Genomic DNA, 15,199 nt, shown 5'->3' with positions numbered 1-15,199 from the left:
CCCACTGCAGGGTGTTCTGCTGTGTGAGGGTTGACCGCTTAAATGTTGTTTGGCCTCTATGGGCTCTTGCGCCTGTAGAGAATTCCCTCTGGGTGTGTGACTTGTAGGTCAAACCCGGTAGTACTCTGGTTTGGTCTGGAGTTGGCCTCTGGATATGTTTAACTTTGTGCCTCTTAAGCTGGGCCCTGGTAGGGCAATTTCAGAACAAAGCAAATCACCAAGCACAACAACAACAACAACAAAGAAAAAATCAAATACATTCACATGTAAAAACAACCAACAACCCTCACTCAACATATGCAAAGATATCAAAGATATAAAGACAAAACAAAACAAAGCAAAACAAAAATGCAGCTCCAGTCTTGGTTTAAGCCCACCAAGTAATCTCCAGGTTGTCCTCTGTTGTACCGAAGAGTCACCTGCCTATTTTGCAGGCAGCCAGTCACCTGGTGTCCAGAGTGACGTTGGGACTGTAGATGTAGATGTGTGGGGCTGAGGGGTCTGGATGGTCGTTTTTACACAGTCAGTGCAGTTTCTGGCCTCGCCTGCACATATGTGCACGGAGAGTAGTACCACCAGCCCTGTGTCCAGTTCTCCTGAGTCTTAGGGCACTTCTTCCGTGTGGTGTGTGTGTGTGTGTGTGTGTGTGTGTGTGTGTGTGTGTGTGTGTGTGTGTGGCGCGTGTGTGTGGCGGGCGGGAGATTTCTGAGTTGCTGAAAGCCGGGAGCTACGTCTGCTGCTTACTGCTGATACCTGGGAGTGCCTCCACAATTGTACTTGCCCCGCCTTAGGCAGGCCAAAAAGGGTGGGGGCTGGGGATGGAGGGGTCTTCTCTCTTCCAGCCCAGCAGTGTCACACTCTTCCTACTGGCTTTGTGTTCTCTGTTCCGCCACAGATGAGGGCCGCGTCTCCACTCCGCTCCTTTTCCTCTTCCCCTGCTCGCCCAATTTGCACACCTTCAAGTAATCCTTCCACGAGTGTCTTAGATGTTCTGCGTGATGAGCAGAGAGTCCTTTGATGGGTTATACGTCCTGTTTGTGATAAGATCCGGAGGAGAACTCAAAAAGTGCTCCCAGCTGTCGCCATTCCTGTGACATCACTCCTATTTGTAATTTTTGAGGAACCTCCACACTGCCTTCCATAGAGGCTGCACCAATCTTCATTCCCACCAACAGTGTATTAGGGTTCCTTTTTCTCCACAGTCTCTCCAATACTTGTTATTATTTGTCTTATTGATGATAGCCATTCTAACTGGTGTGAGGTGATAATCTCATTATGTTTTTGTTTGCATTTCTCTGATGATTAGTGATGTTGAGCATTTTTTCATATGTCTATTGGCCATTTGTATGTCCTCTTTGCAGAAATGTCTCTTCAGGTCCCCTGCCCCTTTTTTAATTGGATTGTTTGTTTTTTTGTTGCTGAGTTGTATGAGTTCCTTATATATTTTGGATACTAGCCTAGTATCGGAAACGTTGTTTGCAAACATCTTCTCACATTCGGTTGGATGCCTCTTTATTTTGTGAATGATTACTTTTCCTGTTCGGAAGCTTTTTAGTTTGGTATAGTCCCATTCATGTATTTCAGCTTTCACTTCCCTTGCCTTTGGAGTCAAATTCATAAAATGCTCTTTGAACTCAAGGTCCATAAGTTTAGTGCCTACGTTTTCTTCTATGCAGTTTATTGTTTCAGGTTTTATGTTTAGGTCTTTGATCCATTTTTAATTAATTTTGGTAACTGGTGACAGATAGTGGTCTAGTTTCATTCTTTTGCATGTGGCTTTCCATTCTGCCAGCACCATTGATTCTAGAGGCTATCTTTTCTCCATTTTTTTGTTTTTGGCTTCTTTGTCAAAAATTATTTGTCCATATTTATGTGGGATTATTTTTAGGTTCTCAGTTCGATTCTATAGGTCTGTGTGTCTTTTTTTTCTACCAATACCATACTGTTTTGATTATTGTTGGCCTGTAGTACAAGTTGAAGTACAAAGTAGTATGATACCTCCAGCATTGTTCTTTTTTCTTAGGATTGCTTTGGCTATTCAGGCTCTTTTGTGGTTCCATACAAATCTGACAGTTTTTTGTTCTGTTTCTTTAAAAAATGTCATTGGGATTTTGATGGGGATTGCATTAAATCTGTATATTGCTTTGGGTAATATGGCCATTTTAACTATGTTGATTCTTCCAATCCATGAACACAGAATTTCTGTCCATTTCTTTGTGTCTTCTTCAATTCCTTTTAAAAATGTCTTATAATTTTCAGCCTATAAGTCTTTCACTACCTTTGTTAAGTTTATTCCTAGGTGTTTTATTCTTATTGTTGTGAGTGCAAAAGGAATTGTTTTTTAATTTTTTAAATTTATTTGTTTGTTTATTTATTTATTTATTTAAATTGAGAAAGGGAAGCAGCACTGTATTGGGGAGCAATGTGTACTTCCAGGGCTTTTTCCAAGTCAAGTTGTTGTCCTTTCAATCTTAGTTGTGGAGGGCGCAGCTCAGCTCTAGGTCCAGTTACCGTTGTTAGTTGCATGTGACACAGCCCACCATCCTTTCCGGGACTTGAACCCACACCTTGTGGTTGAGAGGACACACTCCAACCAACTGAGCCATCTGGGAGCTCAGAGGCAGCTCAGCTCAACGTGCCGTGTTCAGTCTTAGTTGCAGGGAGCAGAATGCACCATCCTTTGCTGGAGTCCAGGAGTTGAACCGGCAACCTTGTGGTTGAGAGCCCACTGGCCCATGTGGGAATCGAACAGGCAGACTTCGGCTTTAGGAGCATGGAGCTCCAACCATCTGAGCCAGTGGGCCGACCCAGGAATTGTTTTTTTAATTTCTTTTTCTGAGATTTTATTGTTAGTATGTAGGAATACAGTGGACATTTGCACATTGATTTTGTACCTGGCAACATTACTGTATTCGTTTATTGTTTTATAATAGCATTTTGGTGGAGTTGTTAGGGTTTTCTATATATATAGCATCATGTCATCTGCAAAGAGTGACAATTAAACTTCTTAGTTCCCAATTTGGTTGCCTTTTATTTCTTTCTCTTGCCTGATTGCTCTGGCAAGGACTTCCGACACTATGTTGCAAAGCAGAGGTGATAGGGGACAACCCTGTCGTGTTCCTGAACATAGAGCAAAGGGCTTCAGTTTTTCACCATTAATTATGATATTAGATGAGGGTTTTTCATATATGAACTTTATTTTGTTCAGGTATTTTCCTCCTATCCCCATTTTATTAAGTGTTTTAATCATAAATGGATGTTGTATCATGTCAAACGTTTCTTCTTCGTGTATAGTTGTAATCATGTGATTTTTGTCATTTATTTTGTTTATGTGATGTATCACATTGATGGATTTGCATATGTTGAACCATCCTTGTGTCCCTGGGATGAACCCCACTTGGTCGTGATGAATATTCTTTTTAATGCATTGTTACATTCGAGTGGCTAGAATTTTGTTTTAACATTTTTGCATTTGTATTCATCAGAGATATTGGTCTGTAATTTTCTTTGTGTCTTATCCTTACCAGGTTTTGGTATCAGGATAGTGTTGGCCTCATAAAACGAGTTAGGGAATATTGTGTCTTCTTCAATTTTTTTGGAAGAGTTTGAGTAGGACAGGTATTAGTTCCTACTGTTGGAATGTTTGATAGATTTCACTAGTGAAGCCATCTGGTCCCGGACTTGTGCTTTTCAGTATTTTGGATGACTGATTCAGTTTCCTTACTGGTGATCGGCCTGTTTAGATTTCCCAGTTCTTCGTGATTCAGCCTAGGAAGGCTATATGTTTCTGAGAACTTGTCCATTTCTTCTAGGTTATTGAATTTGGTGGCATATAGTCATTCATAGTATTCTTGCATGATCCTTTGTGTTTCTGTGGCATCCGTGATAACTTTCTCTCTTTCATTTCTAATTTTGTTTGTGTCTTTTCTCTTTTTATCGTAATGAGTCTAACCCAGGGTTTGTCAATTTTATTAATCTTCAAAGAAGCAGCTCTTTGTTGCATTAGTTTTTTCTGTTGTCTGTTCTTGTTTCATTGAGTTTTGCTCTGATTTTTATTATTTCCTTCCTTCTGTTGACTTTGGGTTTCATTTGTTCTTCTTTTACTAGTTCTTTAAGGTGTAGCTTGAGGTTGTTTATGTGTCATTTTTCATCTTTCTTGAGATAGGGCTGTAATGATATAAATTTCCATCTTAAAACTGCTTTTGCTGCATCCCCAAAATTTTGGTAGGATGGATTTTCCTTGTCATTTGCTTCCATGTATCTTTTGATCTCTACTCTTATTTCTTCTTTGACCCAGATGTTCTTTAAAAGTATGTTGCTTAATCTCCACATGTTTTTGTTTTTCCCTGCTTTCTTTTTGTAGTTGATATCCAATTTCAAAGCCCTGTGATCAGAGAATATGCTTCGTATGATTTCAATCGTCTTCAATTTGCTGAGGCTGATTTTATGTCCCAATATATGGTCTATCCTTGAGAGTGTTCTATGTACACTACAAAAAAATGTATAGTCTGATGTTCTAGGATGAAGTGCTCTATAAATGTCAATTATGTCCATTTTATCTAATGTGTCATTTAAGGCTGGCATTTCTTTATTCATTTTCTGTTTGGATGATCTGTCCGTAGCTGTCAATGATGTATTTAAGTCCCCTACTGTAATTGTGTTTTGCTCAATTTCTCCCTTTATTTCTTTTAGTAGTTGCTTGGTATATTTTGGCGCTCCCTGATTGGGGGAGAAATATTTGATGACTGTTATATCTTCTTGTTGTATAGTCCCCTTTATCATCAAGAAATGTCCATCTTTGTCTATTACTGTTTTTGTCCTGGAGTCTGTTTCATATGATATCAGTAAGGCTACACCAGCTTTTGTCTGTATGCCATTAGCTTTGAGTGTCAATTTCCACCCTTTCACTTTGAGGCTACATTTGTCCTTGTAGCTAAGATGTGTCTCTTGGAGGCAGCATATGCTTGGGCTTAGTTTTTTTTTTTTTTTTTTTTATTTAATCTACTACTCTGTGCCTTTTTATCAGTGACTTCAGTCTATTTACATTTAGGGTGATTACTGACATATGAGGATTTTCTATCATTCTTTCTTTGGCTTTCTGGTAGGACTGTGTCTCAGTTATTTCTTTGCTTTTTTGTTACTGTCTGTTATTTCATTATGGTGGTATTTTTTTACTTTTCCCTCTTTTTCTTCTTGTATTATGTTATACATTTCAGTTCTGGATTTTTTTTTAATGGTTAGCATTAAGTTTATGTAAAAGAAAGTTTCATATTTTGAGTATTCCATTTTCTTTAGCATGCTTACTTTCTCCATTCCTTTATGCTGGTTCAGACTTTTATTCTTCCCTCTTTTATGGTTTTTGTTGTCACAAATTATCCCTGTTTATGCTGGTCAAGTAGCCTCCTTCAGTATTTCTCGTTGTGCAAGGCGTGTGTTATAAAATTACCTCAGCTTCTGTATGTCTGGAAAGATCTTTATTCCTCCTTCATATCTAAAGGATATCTTTGCTGGATATATTATTCTTGGCTCATAATTTCTCTCTTTCATTAGTTTGAATATTTGGTTCCACTCCCTCCTGGCTTGTAGAGTATTTGCTGAAAAATCTGATGATAGTCTATTGGACTTTCCTTTATAGGTTACCGTCTTCTTTTCTCTGGCTGCCATGAGGATTCCATCTTTGTAGTTAATTTGTGACACTTTCAATACAGTGTCCCTTGGAGAAGGCAGTTGTGATTGAGGTAACTGAGTGTTGTATTTGCTTCTTGGATTCTAGGATCCAGTTCTTTCCACAAATTTGGAAAGTTCTCATAGACTTATTTTTTTGAATACAATCTGTTCTCTTCTCCCCTTCTTCTTCTTCTGGTATGCCTGTTATTCTTATATTGCTCTTTCTGTTGGAGTCACAAACGTCTTGTAGAGTTCTTTCATTTCTTTTAACTTTCAAGTCTGTCTTCTCGCATCGGTGTCATTTCCAGAGATCTATCTTCAATGTCACTGATTCTTTCCTCTATTTGGTGAACTCTATTACCTAGGCTAGCTATTTCATTCTCCATTTCTTTTTTGAGTTCTTAATCTCTAGAAATTCTATTTGGTTCTTTTTTTTTTTAATTTGAATCTCTTTCGTAAAATGTTCATTTTGGTCTTTTATTTTGTTTTTGAGTTCATTAAACTGCCTGTCTGTGTTTTCTTGCATCTCGTTGACTTTTTTCAGAACTGCAATCTTGAATTCTCTCATTTAAGTCACATATTTCCATTTCTTTAAGTCTATCCCACTTTTTAAGGCTAGGTTTGATCAGTGCTATCTCAGGTATATGAACCTGATTCTGCCATCAATAATTTCTCCAGCAATTTTAACCTAATGGTTTAGCATCCATTAATGATCATTGCCCAGCTCCATTTTTTTATTAATTTGGATTTGCAAAAACAACGTTTTAAAAAATTCTGTAAATCATTCATTTATTAGCTAGAATTCTAATTTATCACTTAGTGTTCTAATAGGGTAATTAGTTGGTATATCAGCAACTTTGAATGATGATCAAGAAGGTTTTTTCAAGTTCTTATCATTATAAACAATTGGTAGTTATGTGTTTCAATCATAGTACTGGTTATTCTGTTTGAAGCCCGACTTTTCCTGTGTTTAGTCTGTGGGAGTCCCTTGAAGTTGGTCCCTGTCCTGTGTCTTTTTGAGGAAACCCTATTGATCTTTGATAACTTCCTTGCTTTCTGATACAAGACCCTTCAGGCTTATTTTGTACTTTTCCTCTCCAGGTCTGTAATTGGCCTTGTGTCTGATTCCAGGTACTTTTTCGTGAAAAATGTGATTTTGATACCGCAGTCTGAATGTTAGGTGTTTTTATTGCTATGGGATTTGTCATTGTTTTGATGACTTTTCAGTGGACAGAGTTCAGAAATACGTATTTTTGGGATAAAAAAATATTATGAGTTCACATTTTATTACTTCCAACTGAAATTTAAAATAATTCTCTTCCCTTGCCACTTCTCTCCCTAAGGTGAAAATCTTGGTGCCTAATGACATTAATATGATTTATTATTCCCTTTGTCATAAATATACCTATATTAGATTCAAAATAGCAATTTATAAATTAACAAAATTAGATACTTAATAATGATAATGCAATTCTTAAATGCCATTAATTATTTCTTTGCTGTTTTTCCCCTTCGAATTGACTAATTTCATTAAGGAATTGTAGTAAAAATATCTCTTTTTAAAGGCACTTGAAATAATTCTTTTCTCTGTATGGTTATGTCAGTAACTTAAAATACATTATGTTCATTGGTTCCAGTTTGTGTTCTATTTTGAATGATTTCCTTTTTACCGCTTTTTAATATTTTAATTATTGAAAATGTTTACATTGTTATATAAGAACAGGTATAGTCAGAGATGTTTCCTATCCATCCTTGCTATCTCCCCATTCTGTCTCTTCCTTCCCCCTAGAGGTAATCATTTTTTTGTTTATCTTTTCATTGTTTAGTGTCACTACTCTTATAAAATGTTAGCATGTTATATACACTACTTACACACTGTTTCTTTTACTTAACATTATATTCTGGAGACCACTACATATTTCAAAGTCCAGAGATTTTCCTCATTCTTTTTAGCCGCTCTATGGTTTTACATTATGTAGCTGTACCATAATTTATTTAGGCATGTTGCTATTGTTTCTAATCTTTAGCTAAAACTGTTGTTATATGGTCGTTTTCTATACTTTAGCTATATGTATAATAATGCTGCAATCAATAACTTTGAATTTCATATTTTATTTTATAATTTCTAATGTAATTTTTGGATAGATTCTTAAAAATGAGTTACTTCAAAGGGTAAATACATGTGTAATTTTGCTAGACATTTCAAAATTTCTCTCCATGATTTTTGAATCCCAGTAGCAGTCAGTCCATGAGAGTACCTTTTTCCCATAGTCTCCCCTACAGAAAATATTATCAAATTTGTATTTTTGCTGATCCTGAGAAGGAAATTTGATTGAAGAATTTTGGGAATGATCACATTGATGTTCTCGGGTGCAGATATATTTGCCACTTACCCATCCCCTGCTGAATTTAATATTCATCGCAAACCTGGGAGTTCCACCTTATCTTTTAGGAAAGACATTTCATCCATTAATTTTCCTGCTTTTAGTAAGTACAATGAAGAAAATGCTCTATTAAATTGAAGTTCCTTCTATAAGAGACTTTTAACATGTATAGGAGATTTTCTGTAATATTTAAAAGAACAGCGAGTGGTAGTAATCAGTGAGACACATTTGGTCCATTACTATTCTTAATGTAATTTTCATAATTCTTCTAGGTAGGATATTAGTTCATTTTTCCTAATTGTTACTTGGTTCAAGGAATTTGTTTCTTTTTATAGGGTCCTCCAGGACTTCCTGGATTCCCAGGGACACCAGGACTTCCTGTAAGTAGGATTTGACTTCTTATTTTAAAACACCTTAAAAAGTAATTAAGAAATATTATATGTATGCTGTATCTCTTTTCAAAGGGAATGCCAGGCCATGATGGGGCCCCAGGACCTCAAGGTATCCCCGGATGCAATGGAACCAAGGTGAGATTTCTTCCACTTAATCTTAGGCAATATACTTGATAATAATAGATTTAAAGATCTAAATAAATTAATATGAAGAATGTTGAAGAAGAGATATAGTAGCTGCATGTCTAGGACATACATATGGTGTGTTCTGAGTTAATGTTTGCAATATATTGAAACATCAGTAATGCTTTAAGTATGTGTATTAGCTGGGATATTACGTTGGGTTGAAGATTACCAAATTTTTTTCTGACTTTAGTGTAGAGTAGAATGAGAGTTAAAAAGAAATTAGGATATATGTGTTTTAAATATTATATCAGTTGTTAAAAGTAATACTTGGAAATGTCATTCATTAGCTTTAGTTTTTTAAAACTCTGATTTAAGTTTTCAGATATTTAATATTTTTAATTTTTTATCTTAATAACTTCATTAAGAAAAATCCCAAAAAAACTGTGTGTGATACAACACATCAATTTTTACTATAAACTATTAGTATGAAACATGATTTTTCTTCATCAGTGCAAATTATGAATTTAACAATTTGAAAAGAAAAATAAAACATTAAACATGATAAACATTTTTTTCCTGACCCAGTTTTGTGGTTTTTGATCAACTGTCTGCATTTAATATAAAGTGATAAAAAGAAAAAAATGAGGAAAATTTGCTATTTTGAAAGCTTATATATTATAGCCTCTGTTCTTATTCCCTCACTATTTTCATTTTTCTATAGCTTAATGTAATATGTTCTCATTTTCTGTATATTTGGTATTTTTCATGTTGCACATAATATTCTGTGAAACTATTCACAAAATACCCTAGATCTTTCTAACTAATGTCATGTGTTGAATTTTATATTAAAGCATGTATTTATGTTAGGCCATTTTAAATAACTTGAATACAATGTTTTCATTTTGGAGGCCATATTTTGTGACAATTATTGTAGTACATACTTGAAGGCAGTAAAATTGTTTTTACCTCCAATATTTCTCCAGTTCAGTGTGACCCTTGTCAATCATCATCATCATCATCTTTTTATTTTGAACTTGTGAGGCTTACTTGTATTCTTCATTTCAGCTGGGTCAACCTTACAGGGATAGGACCAATGTGGAGTTCGTCTGCGTGGCAAATTTCATGTCAAAGTGGGCTACATTCTTGTGCCTATTCCAGTTATTTGTTTTTCGCCAGCATGCCATGGGCAACAGACAGACCACTAGTTAAAGTTTTAAATTTGTAAACCAAATGTATCTATAATGAGTACACTATGCTATATGATTGAAGGTATTTTTTTCTTCTTTTTGTAAAGCAGCACCTTAGTAGATTTCATAATTAGCTTGTGATTCAGGCATTTAACTATGTGAACAACAAATTTTAAAAAAATGGATTTATTATGTATACTTTCGGAGTAAATGGTTTCTTATATCTCTTACATGTAACTAATAGAATGAATCCCAGAGATGGAGCCAGAATATATGGGTTATTTTGTTTTCTGTCGTCTAAACTTGATGTAAAGGCTACTTCCTTTCTCTCTGAGGCTACCTTTTCCATGTGTAAAAGTTGGTGGAGAGATAACTCAGCTGTAATAATTTTACTCTTTTAAGCCTCTGACAAGGAGGATTCTAAGATTACTGTGGCATATAGGTATTTCAAAGGAGGTTGCATTGGGGTTATTCTACAGCAATTTTAGTTTTGCTTTTCTAAACCAAATGTCCATATTAGTACTTTACAATAGTGAGTGAGAATAATTGGGTGACTCGAAAACATAATGACCTGCAATTGCTAAAACTATTTCTATTATTGCCCTCTTGGGGATATTAATACCATTCTTTCTTATCATCTTTTCCTCTTTACAAAAATAATTTGAAATAGTTTACAGTAAAAGAAAAATGCAATAGGGCAGTTAAAATAAGAATCCGTATAATACATGGGCAGGAAATTGAGGCAAATCATTAACTATTAAATGTGATTATGGCCAGTAATCTGTGGTATGAGTGGCTCAAAATGGATTTGTCAGAAGAAAATGACTATAGAAGATTTTTTTCTTTATTTCTGATTGGGATTGATAAGTAGGAATAAAAGTATCTTAAAGGTTGACTTGATATGGATAGTTGATATTGAAGTAATTGGAAAGTGAAGGCTAATGAATTTTTGGCATGCTAGCATGTTTTAAAACGGCTTTTACAAAAATATTTTCAATAAGTCATTGTTTGTTGGTATAGTTATGCTTTGTTTCTTGTTCCTCCATGCTCTTTATTTTTAATTCCTTCTAGGGAGAACGTGGATTTCCAGGCAGTCCCGGTTTTCCTGGTTTACAAGGTCCTCCAGTAAGTTATAAAATTTGGGATTATAATGAACACAGGAAATTGACAGAAGAAGCAGAAGTGTAGAAAGTGAGCTTAATGTCATGTGGAACAAAGTAGTACATTTTAAAGTAGTAAACTAGAAAAGGATTTTTTTTTAAAAAAGTTGGTAGTATAGCTGTCTGTGTAAACACGAGGATTCTATGTTATATAATATAAATGTCATCTCTAAGTATCCTAAGATGCATTGTACTCAGAATAACCCTACAGTAATCTATTCAATTTAGACCATATTTGGAAAGCATTGCATCCTTTTACTTGTGTGTGTGTGTGTGTGTGTGTGTGTGTGTATTCCCATACATATTAATATCTTTTATTTTTAATAATAGGGACCTCCTGGGATTCCAGGTATGAAGGTAAGCATCTCATTCTGGGAAGGTAAACATTTTGAAAAAAATATTTGGAAAGTCTGAAACTTTAATCAGATAATGTCTCTGACTTCTGTCTTAAAATGGATGCTTCTAGAAGTTGTGCAGGTGCACACTTAAGAAGCTCTCCTTAAGTAGTTTCCTTTGTTCCTGTGGCTTTAAGTAACTCCTACATGCTGATATACTTTCAAATATGTATATTAGACTTTAATTTATTATCTGATACTTTCAGTTCTCATTACATTTTGATACAGTTGACCACCTACTCACTCCAGAAATACTTTTTCGCTGTATTCTGTGACACTACCCTTCCCTGATTTTTCTTCTGCATCTCTGGTCATTCTGCAGTCTTCTATGCAACTTCATTCTATTCTATCCAGCCGGTATTAAGACTCAGTCCTGACTCTTTCTTCTCTTCTATGCCTAGCAATAGTATTAATGCTCATAGTATTGATAACTATTTAGTTACTGAATACCTACATTTATATCTCTAAAACAGACTTTTCTTCTCACCTAGATGCCTCGTTAACATCTCCACTCAAATATCTCCCAGACATTCAAATTAGTATATTGAAAGTTAACCCCGACCCCAAAATAAACCTGTTCCTCCCTCTGGAATCCCTGCCTCAAAATTTGTATCACCGTATATATTATGTACACTATTACATGAGCCAAAAACTTGAGAGTTAGTGTTGACATTTTCTACACCTTCACAGACCTCCTCATTTCATTCTATCGCTAAATACTGTTAATTTTGCCTATAATAAATTCATCCACTTGTCTCCATTTCCACTGCCACCTCCCTAACCATAATATCTCATCTGGACTATTTTAATAGCCTCTTAATGAGTCTCCCCCACGTTTTTTCTGCTATACCCCCTTACCTCCAGCCTGATTGATTCTCCACAAAACAGCCAACAGTGATCTTTTAAAAATGTGAATACACCTGAAATCTATGTAACTTTACTAACAATTGTCACCCCAATAAACTTATTTTTTAAATATGTAAATCAATAATTTTATCTTCCTTCTTATAAACCTTCAAAAGCTTCCCACTGCATCTAAGGTAGAGTCCACATTCTTTTCCATGATCTGTAAGACCTGCATGTTCTGGACCCTACCTACATTTCCAGCTTTATCTTTTAAACCACTTTTCCCTTGGCTCACTGATCACACCACGCTGCATTCAGTTATTTGAATGTGCCACACACTTCCCTTTTTTGGTCCTTTGTACATGCTGTTTACATTACTTAACACTCTTTCCTCATCTTCACCTAGCTGACTCCTTTTTATCCTTTAGATCTCAGCCTGAATGTTACCTTCGCAGATTGCCCTTCTGTGACTACTCATACTATATTAATTTCCTCCACTATTTATTTTTAATTGAAATATATTTGACATATAACATTGTGTGAACTTAAGATATACAACATGTTAATTCGTTGCTTTTATATATTATAATATAATTCATATTATAACAATAATTATCACCTCTGTCACGTCACATAATTATCATTTCTTTTTAGTCCTCCACTATTTCTTTATCATGTACCATGTTGGGTTTTTTACAGACCTTAACAGAGCATTTTGTCATCTTATTTGTTTACATGTTATGGTCTGCATTTCCCCAGTATATTGTTAGGGCCATGAAAACAGAGGCCTTGTTTGTCTTCTTCACCATTGAGTTCCTGGAGTCTAACACAATTCTTGGAAAATATTAATATTTAATAAAATTTTTTAATGAATGAGTAACTGAAAGTACCACAGGCTCTTAGTAAATCAACTATACATCAGTGTGCTCTGGCCACTTCCTCATTTCCCTTTAAAAGGTAAATTTATTCATGTTAATTATTGAGTTTGCCTAATTTTCCAGGACATTAATGTGACAAATTGAATTTTCAGATCATTTTTTGTGCTCTTTCCAGTTTTCTTGTTTCATAACTATTACTTATAACTTCCATTGATGGTTTCTTTCAGGGAGAACCAGGCAGTATAATTATGTCATCACTGCCAGGACCAAAGGGTAATGCAGGATATCCAGGTCCTCCTGGAATACAAGTAAGCATCCACTGGTTTTCCTCTTTGCTATGCTGAGTTAATCAGATCGCAACATCACTTTTTTCTCCTCAGACTTTAGTACTTATAGCCTGTATTTTACTTATAGAAATTAACTGAAGTTTGACAGACATTGCATGTACCTTGTACCTAAGGTAAAAGCAGTCTGCACCAGGGAGAATTTTCAGAAGCACTGCTGTGTTCTTCTGCTTTTCTACCTAGTTTCCATGGAAATATTAGTTTGCGGGTTTGGCAGCAGATATGGGCTTCTATATTCTTGTGCTGTGTGGATCAGTAGGATAGTAGGAGTAGTCCGGATAATTATAAATGGTCTGATTAAAAATGAAAACTCTAGGTCTCCCATTTCAGATATTAGAAGATGTCATTTGTAACATTATCAATTATTCCTAATATATGAACATGTTTTGAAGGCTGAAGGAATCAAATTTCTACATGGTGAACATCAACTATAATCTTAAAAAAAAAGTTATGTTAGATTTCAGATAACATGCATGCATAGAAACAGCAATAACTACCGTGTATTTATAGATTAGGAAATTAATTTCTTGAGGTTTATATTTCATGAAGATTGATCCCTTTGCCAAAAATAAAATTCAGTACTTTCTAAATTTCAACACTAAGAGGTCTGACAGTTAAGTTCATGAACTTTTTGCAACAATGTTGCTAACCTTTTTTGATATCAGAAGGATTATTCATTATAAATTTGTACCAACTGGACAAACAGTTAACCAAGTTTACTATTTGGAAGTGCTGGAAAGGCTGCATGAAAAAGTTAGATGAAAACAACCTGAACTTTTCACCAACAATTCACGGCTCTTGCATCATGACAATGCACCAGCTCACACGGCACTGTCTGTGAGGGAGTTTTTAGCCAGTAAACACATAACTGTGTTGGAAAAGCCTCCCTACTCACCTGATCTGGCCGCCAATGACTTCTGTCTTTACCCGAAGATAAAGGAAATGTTGAAAGGAAGACATTTTGATGACATTCAGGACATCAAGGGTAATATGACGACAGCTCTGATGGCCATTCCAGAAAGAGTTCCAAAATTGCTTTGAAGGGTGGACTAGGCGCTGGCATCAGTGCATAGCTTCCCAAGGGGAGGACTTCGAAGGTGACCGTGGTGATATTCAGCAGTGAGGTGTGTAGCACGTTTTCTCAGATGAGTTTGTGAACTTAATTGTCAGACCTCGTATAACATCAGGGACTTTTTGAAACTACCTTCTCATTTTGTACTTGACATCACCCATCCATTTGCTCTTTAAGTACTGTCTCAATCTTGCCCTTTATCTTATATAACTTTATATTATGTAATATTTGAAAATACAGCAGAATACATGCAAAACATACATATTTTGTGAAGTATAACTACTAAATGAAAACCTGTGAATCCAACACAGCATGTAATCTCTAGAGCATTACAAGTAATTTTGAATCAACCTGTGGCTCCTGCTTTCTCCCAAGATAGTTGTAACTATCATCCTGAGTTTTCTATTGCTTCTTTTTCTTAATAATGTTTTATTTTTCAATTACAGTTGATGTACAATATTGTATTAGTTTCTGGTGTACAACATAGTGATTAGACCCTTATATAACTTATGAAGTGATCATCCCAATAAATCCAGTACCCATCTGACACCATACATAGTTATTACAGTATTATCAACTAATTCCTTATGCTATACTTTACATCCCCATGACTATTTTGTAACTACCAGTTTGTACTTCTCAGTCCTTTCCCCTTTTTCACCCAGCCCCTCAATACCCATCCTCCCAACACCCCTACCAGCTGGCAGCCATCGAAATGTTCTCTGTATCAATGAGTCTGTTCCTGTTT

At 35.4% G+C, this 15,199-nt stretch overlaps 1 protein-coding gene across 2 annotated transcripts in view; it reads left to right on the top strand.

Annotated features, from left to right (window-relative positions):
• Positions 1-15,199, top strand: part of COL4A5 (collagen type IV alpha 5 chain) — a gene marked incomplete at its 3' end in the record, with an annotated part of 361,897 nt that overhangs the window by 150,085 nt on the left and 196,613 nt on the right. For both annotated transcript variants that reach the window (XM_081043685.1, XM_081043684.1), the window contains exons 5-9: positions 8,387-8,431; positions 8,516-8,578; positions 10,828-10,881; positions 11,247-11,273; positions 13,263-13,343. In XM_081043685.1, coding sequence (XP_080899811.1) covers positions 8,387-8,431; positions 8,516-8,578; positions 10,828-10,881; positions 11,247-11,273; positions 13,263-13,343 — 270 coding nt within the window. The remainder of the gene's footprint in view (positions 1-8,386; positions 8,432-8,515; positions 8,579-10,827; positions 10,882-11,246; positions 11,274-13,262; positions 13,344-15,199) is intronic.

This window comes from Rhinolophus hipposideros (genome assembly GCF_964194185.1).
Source record: "Rhinolophus hipposideros genome assembly, chromosome: X".
In the NCBI taxonomy this organism is placed as follows: Eukaryota; Metazoa; Chordata; class Mammalia; order Chiroptera; family Rhinolophidae; genus Rhinolophus; species Rhinolophus hipposideros.
The sequence above is the reverse complement of the archived record's forward strand: the minus strand, read 5'-3'. Positions and strand labels throughout refer to the sequence as shown.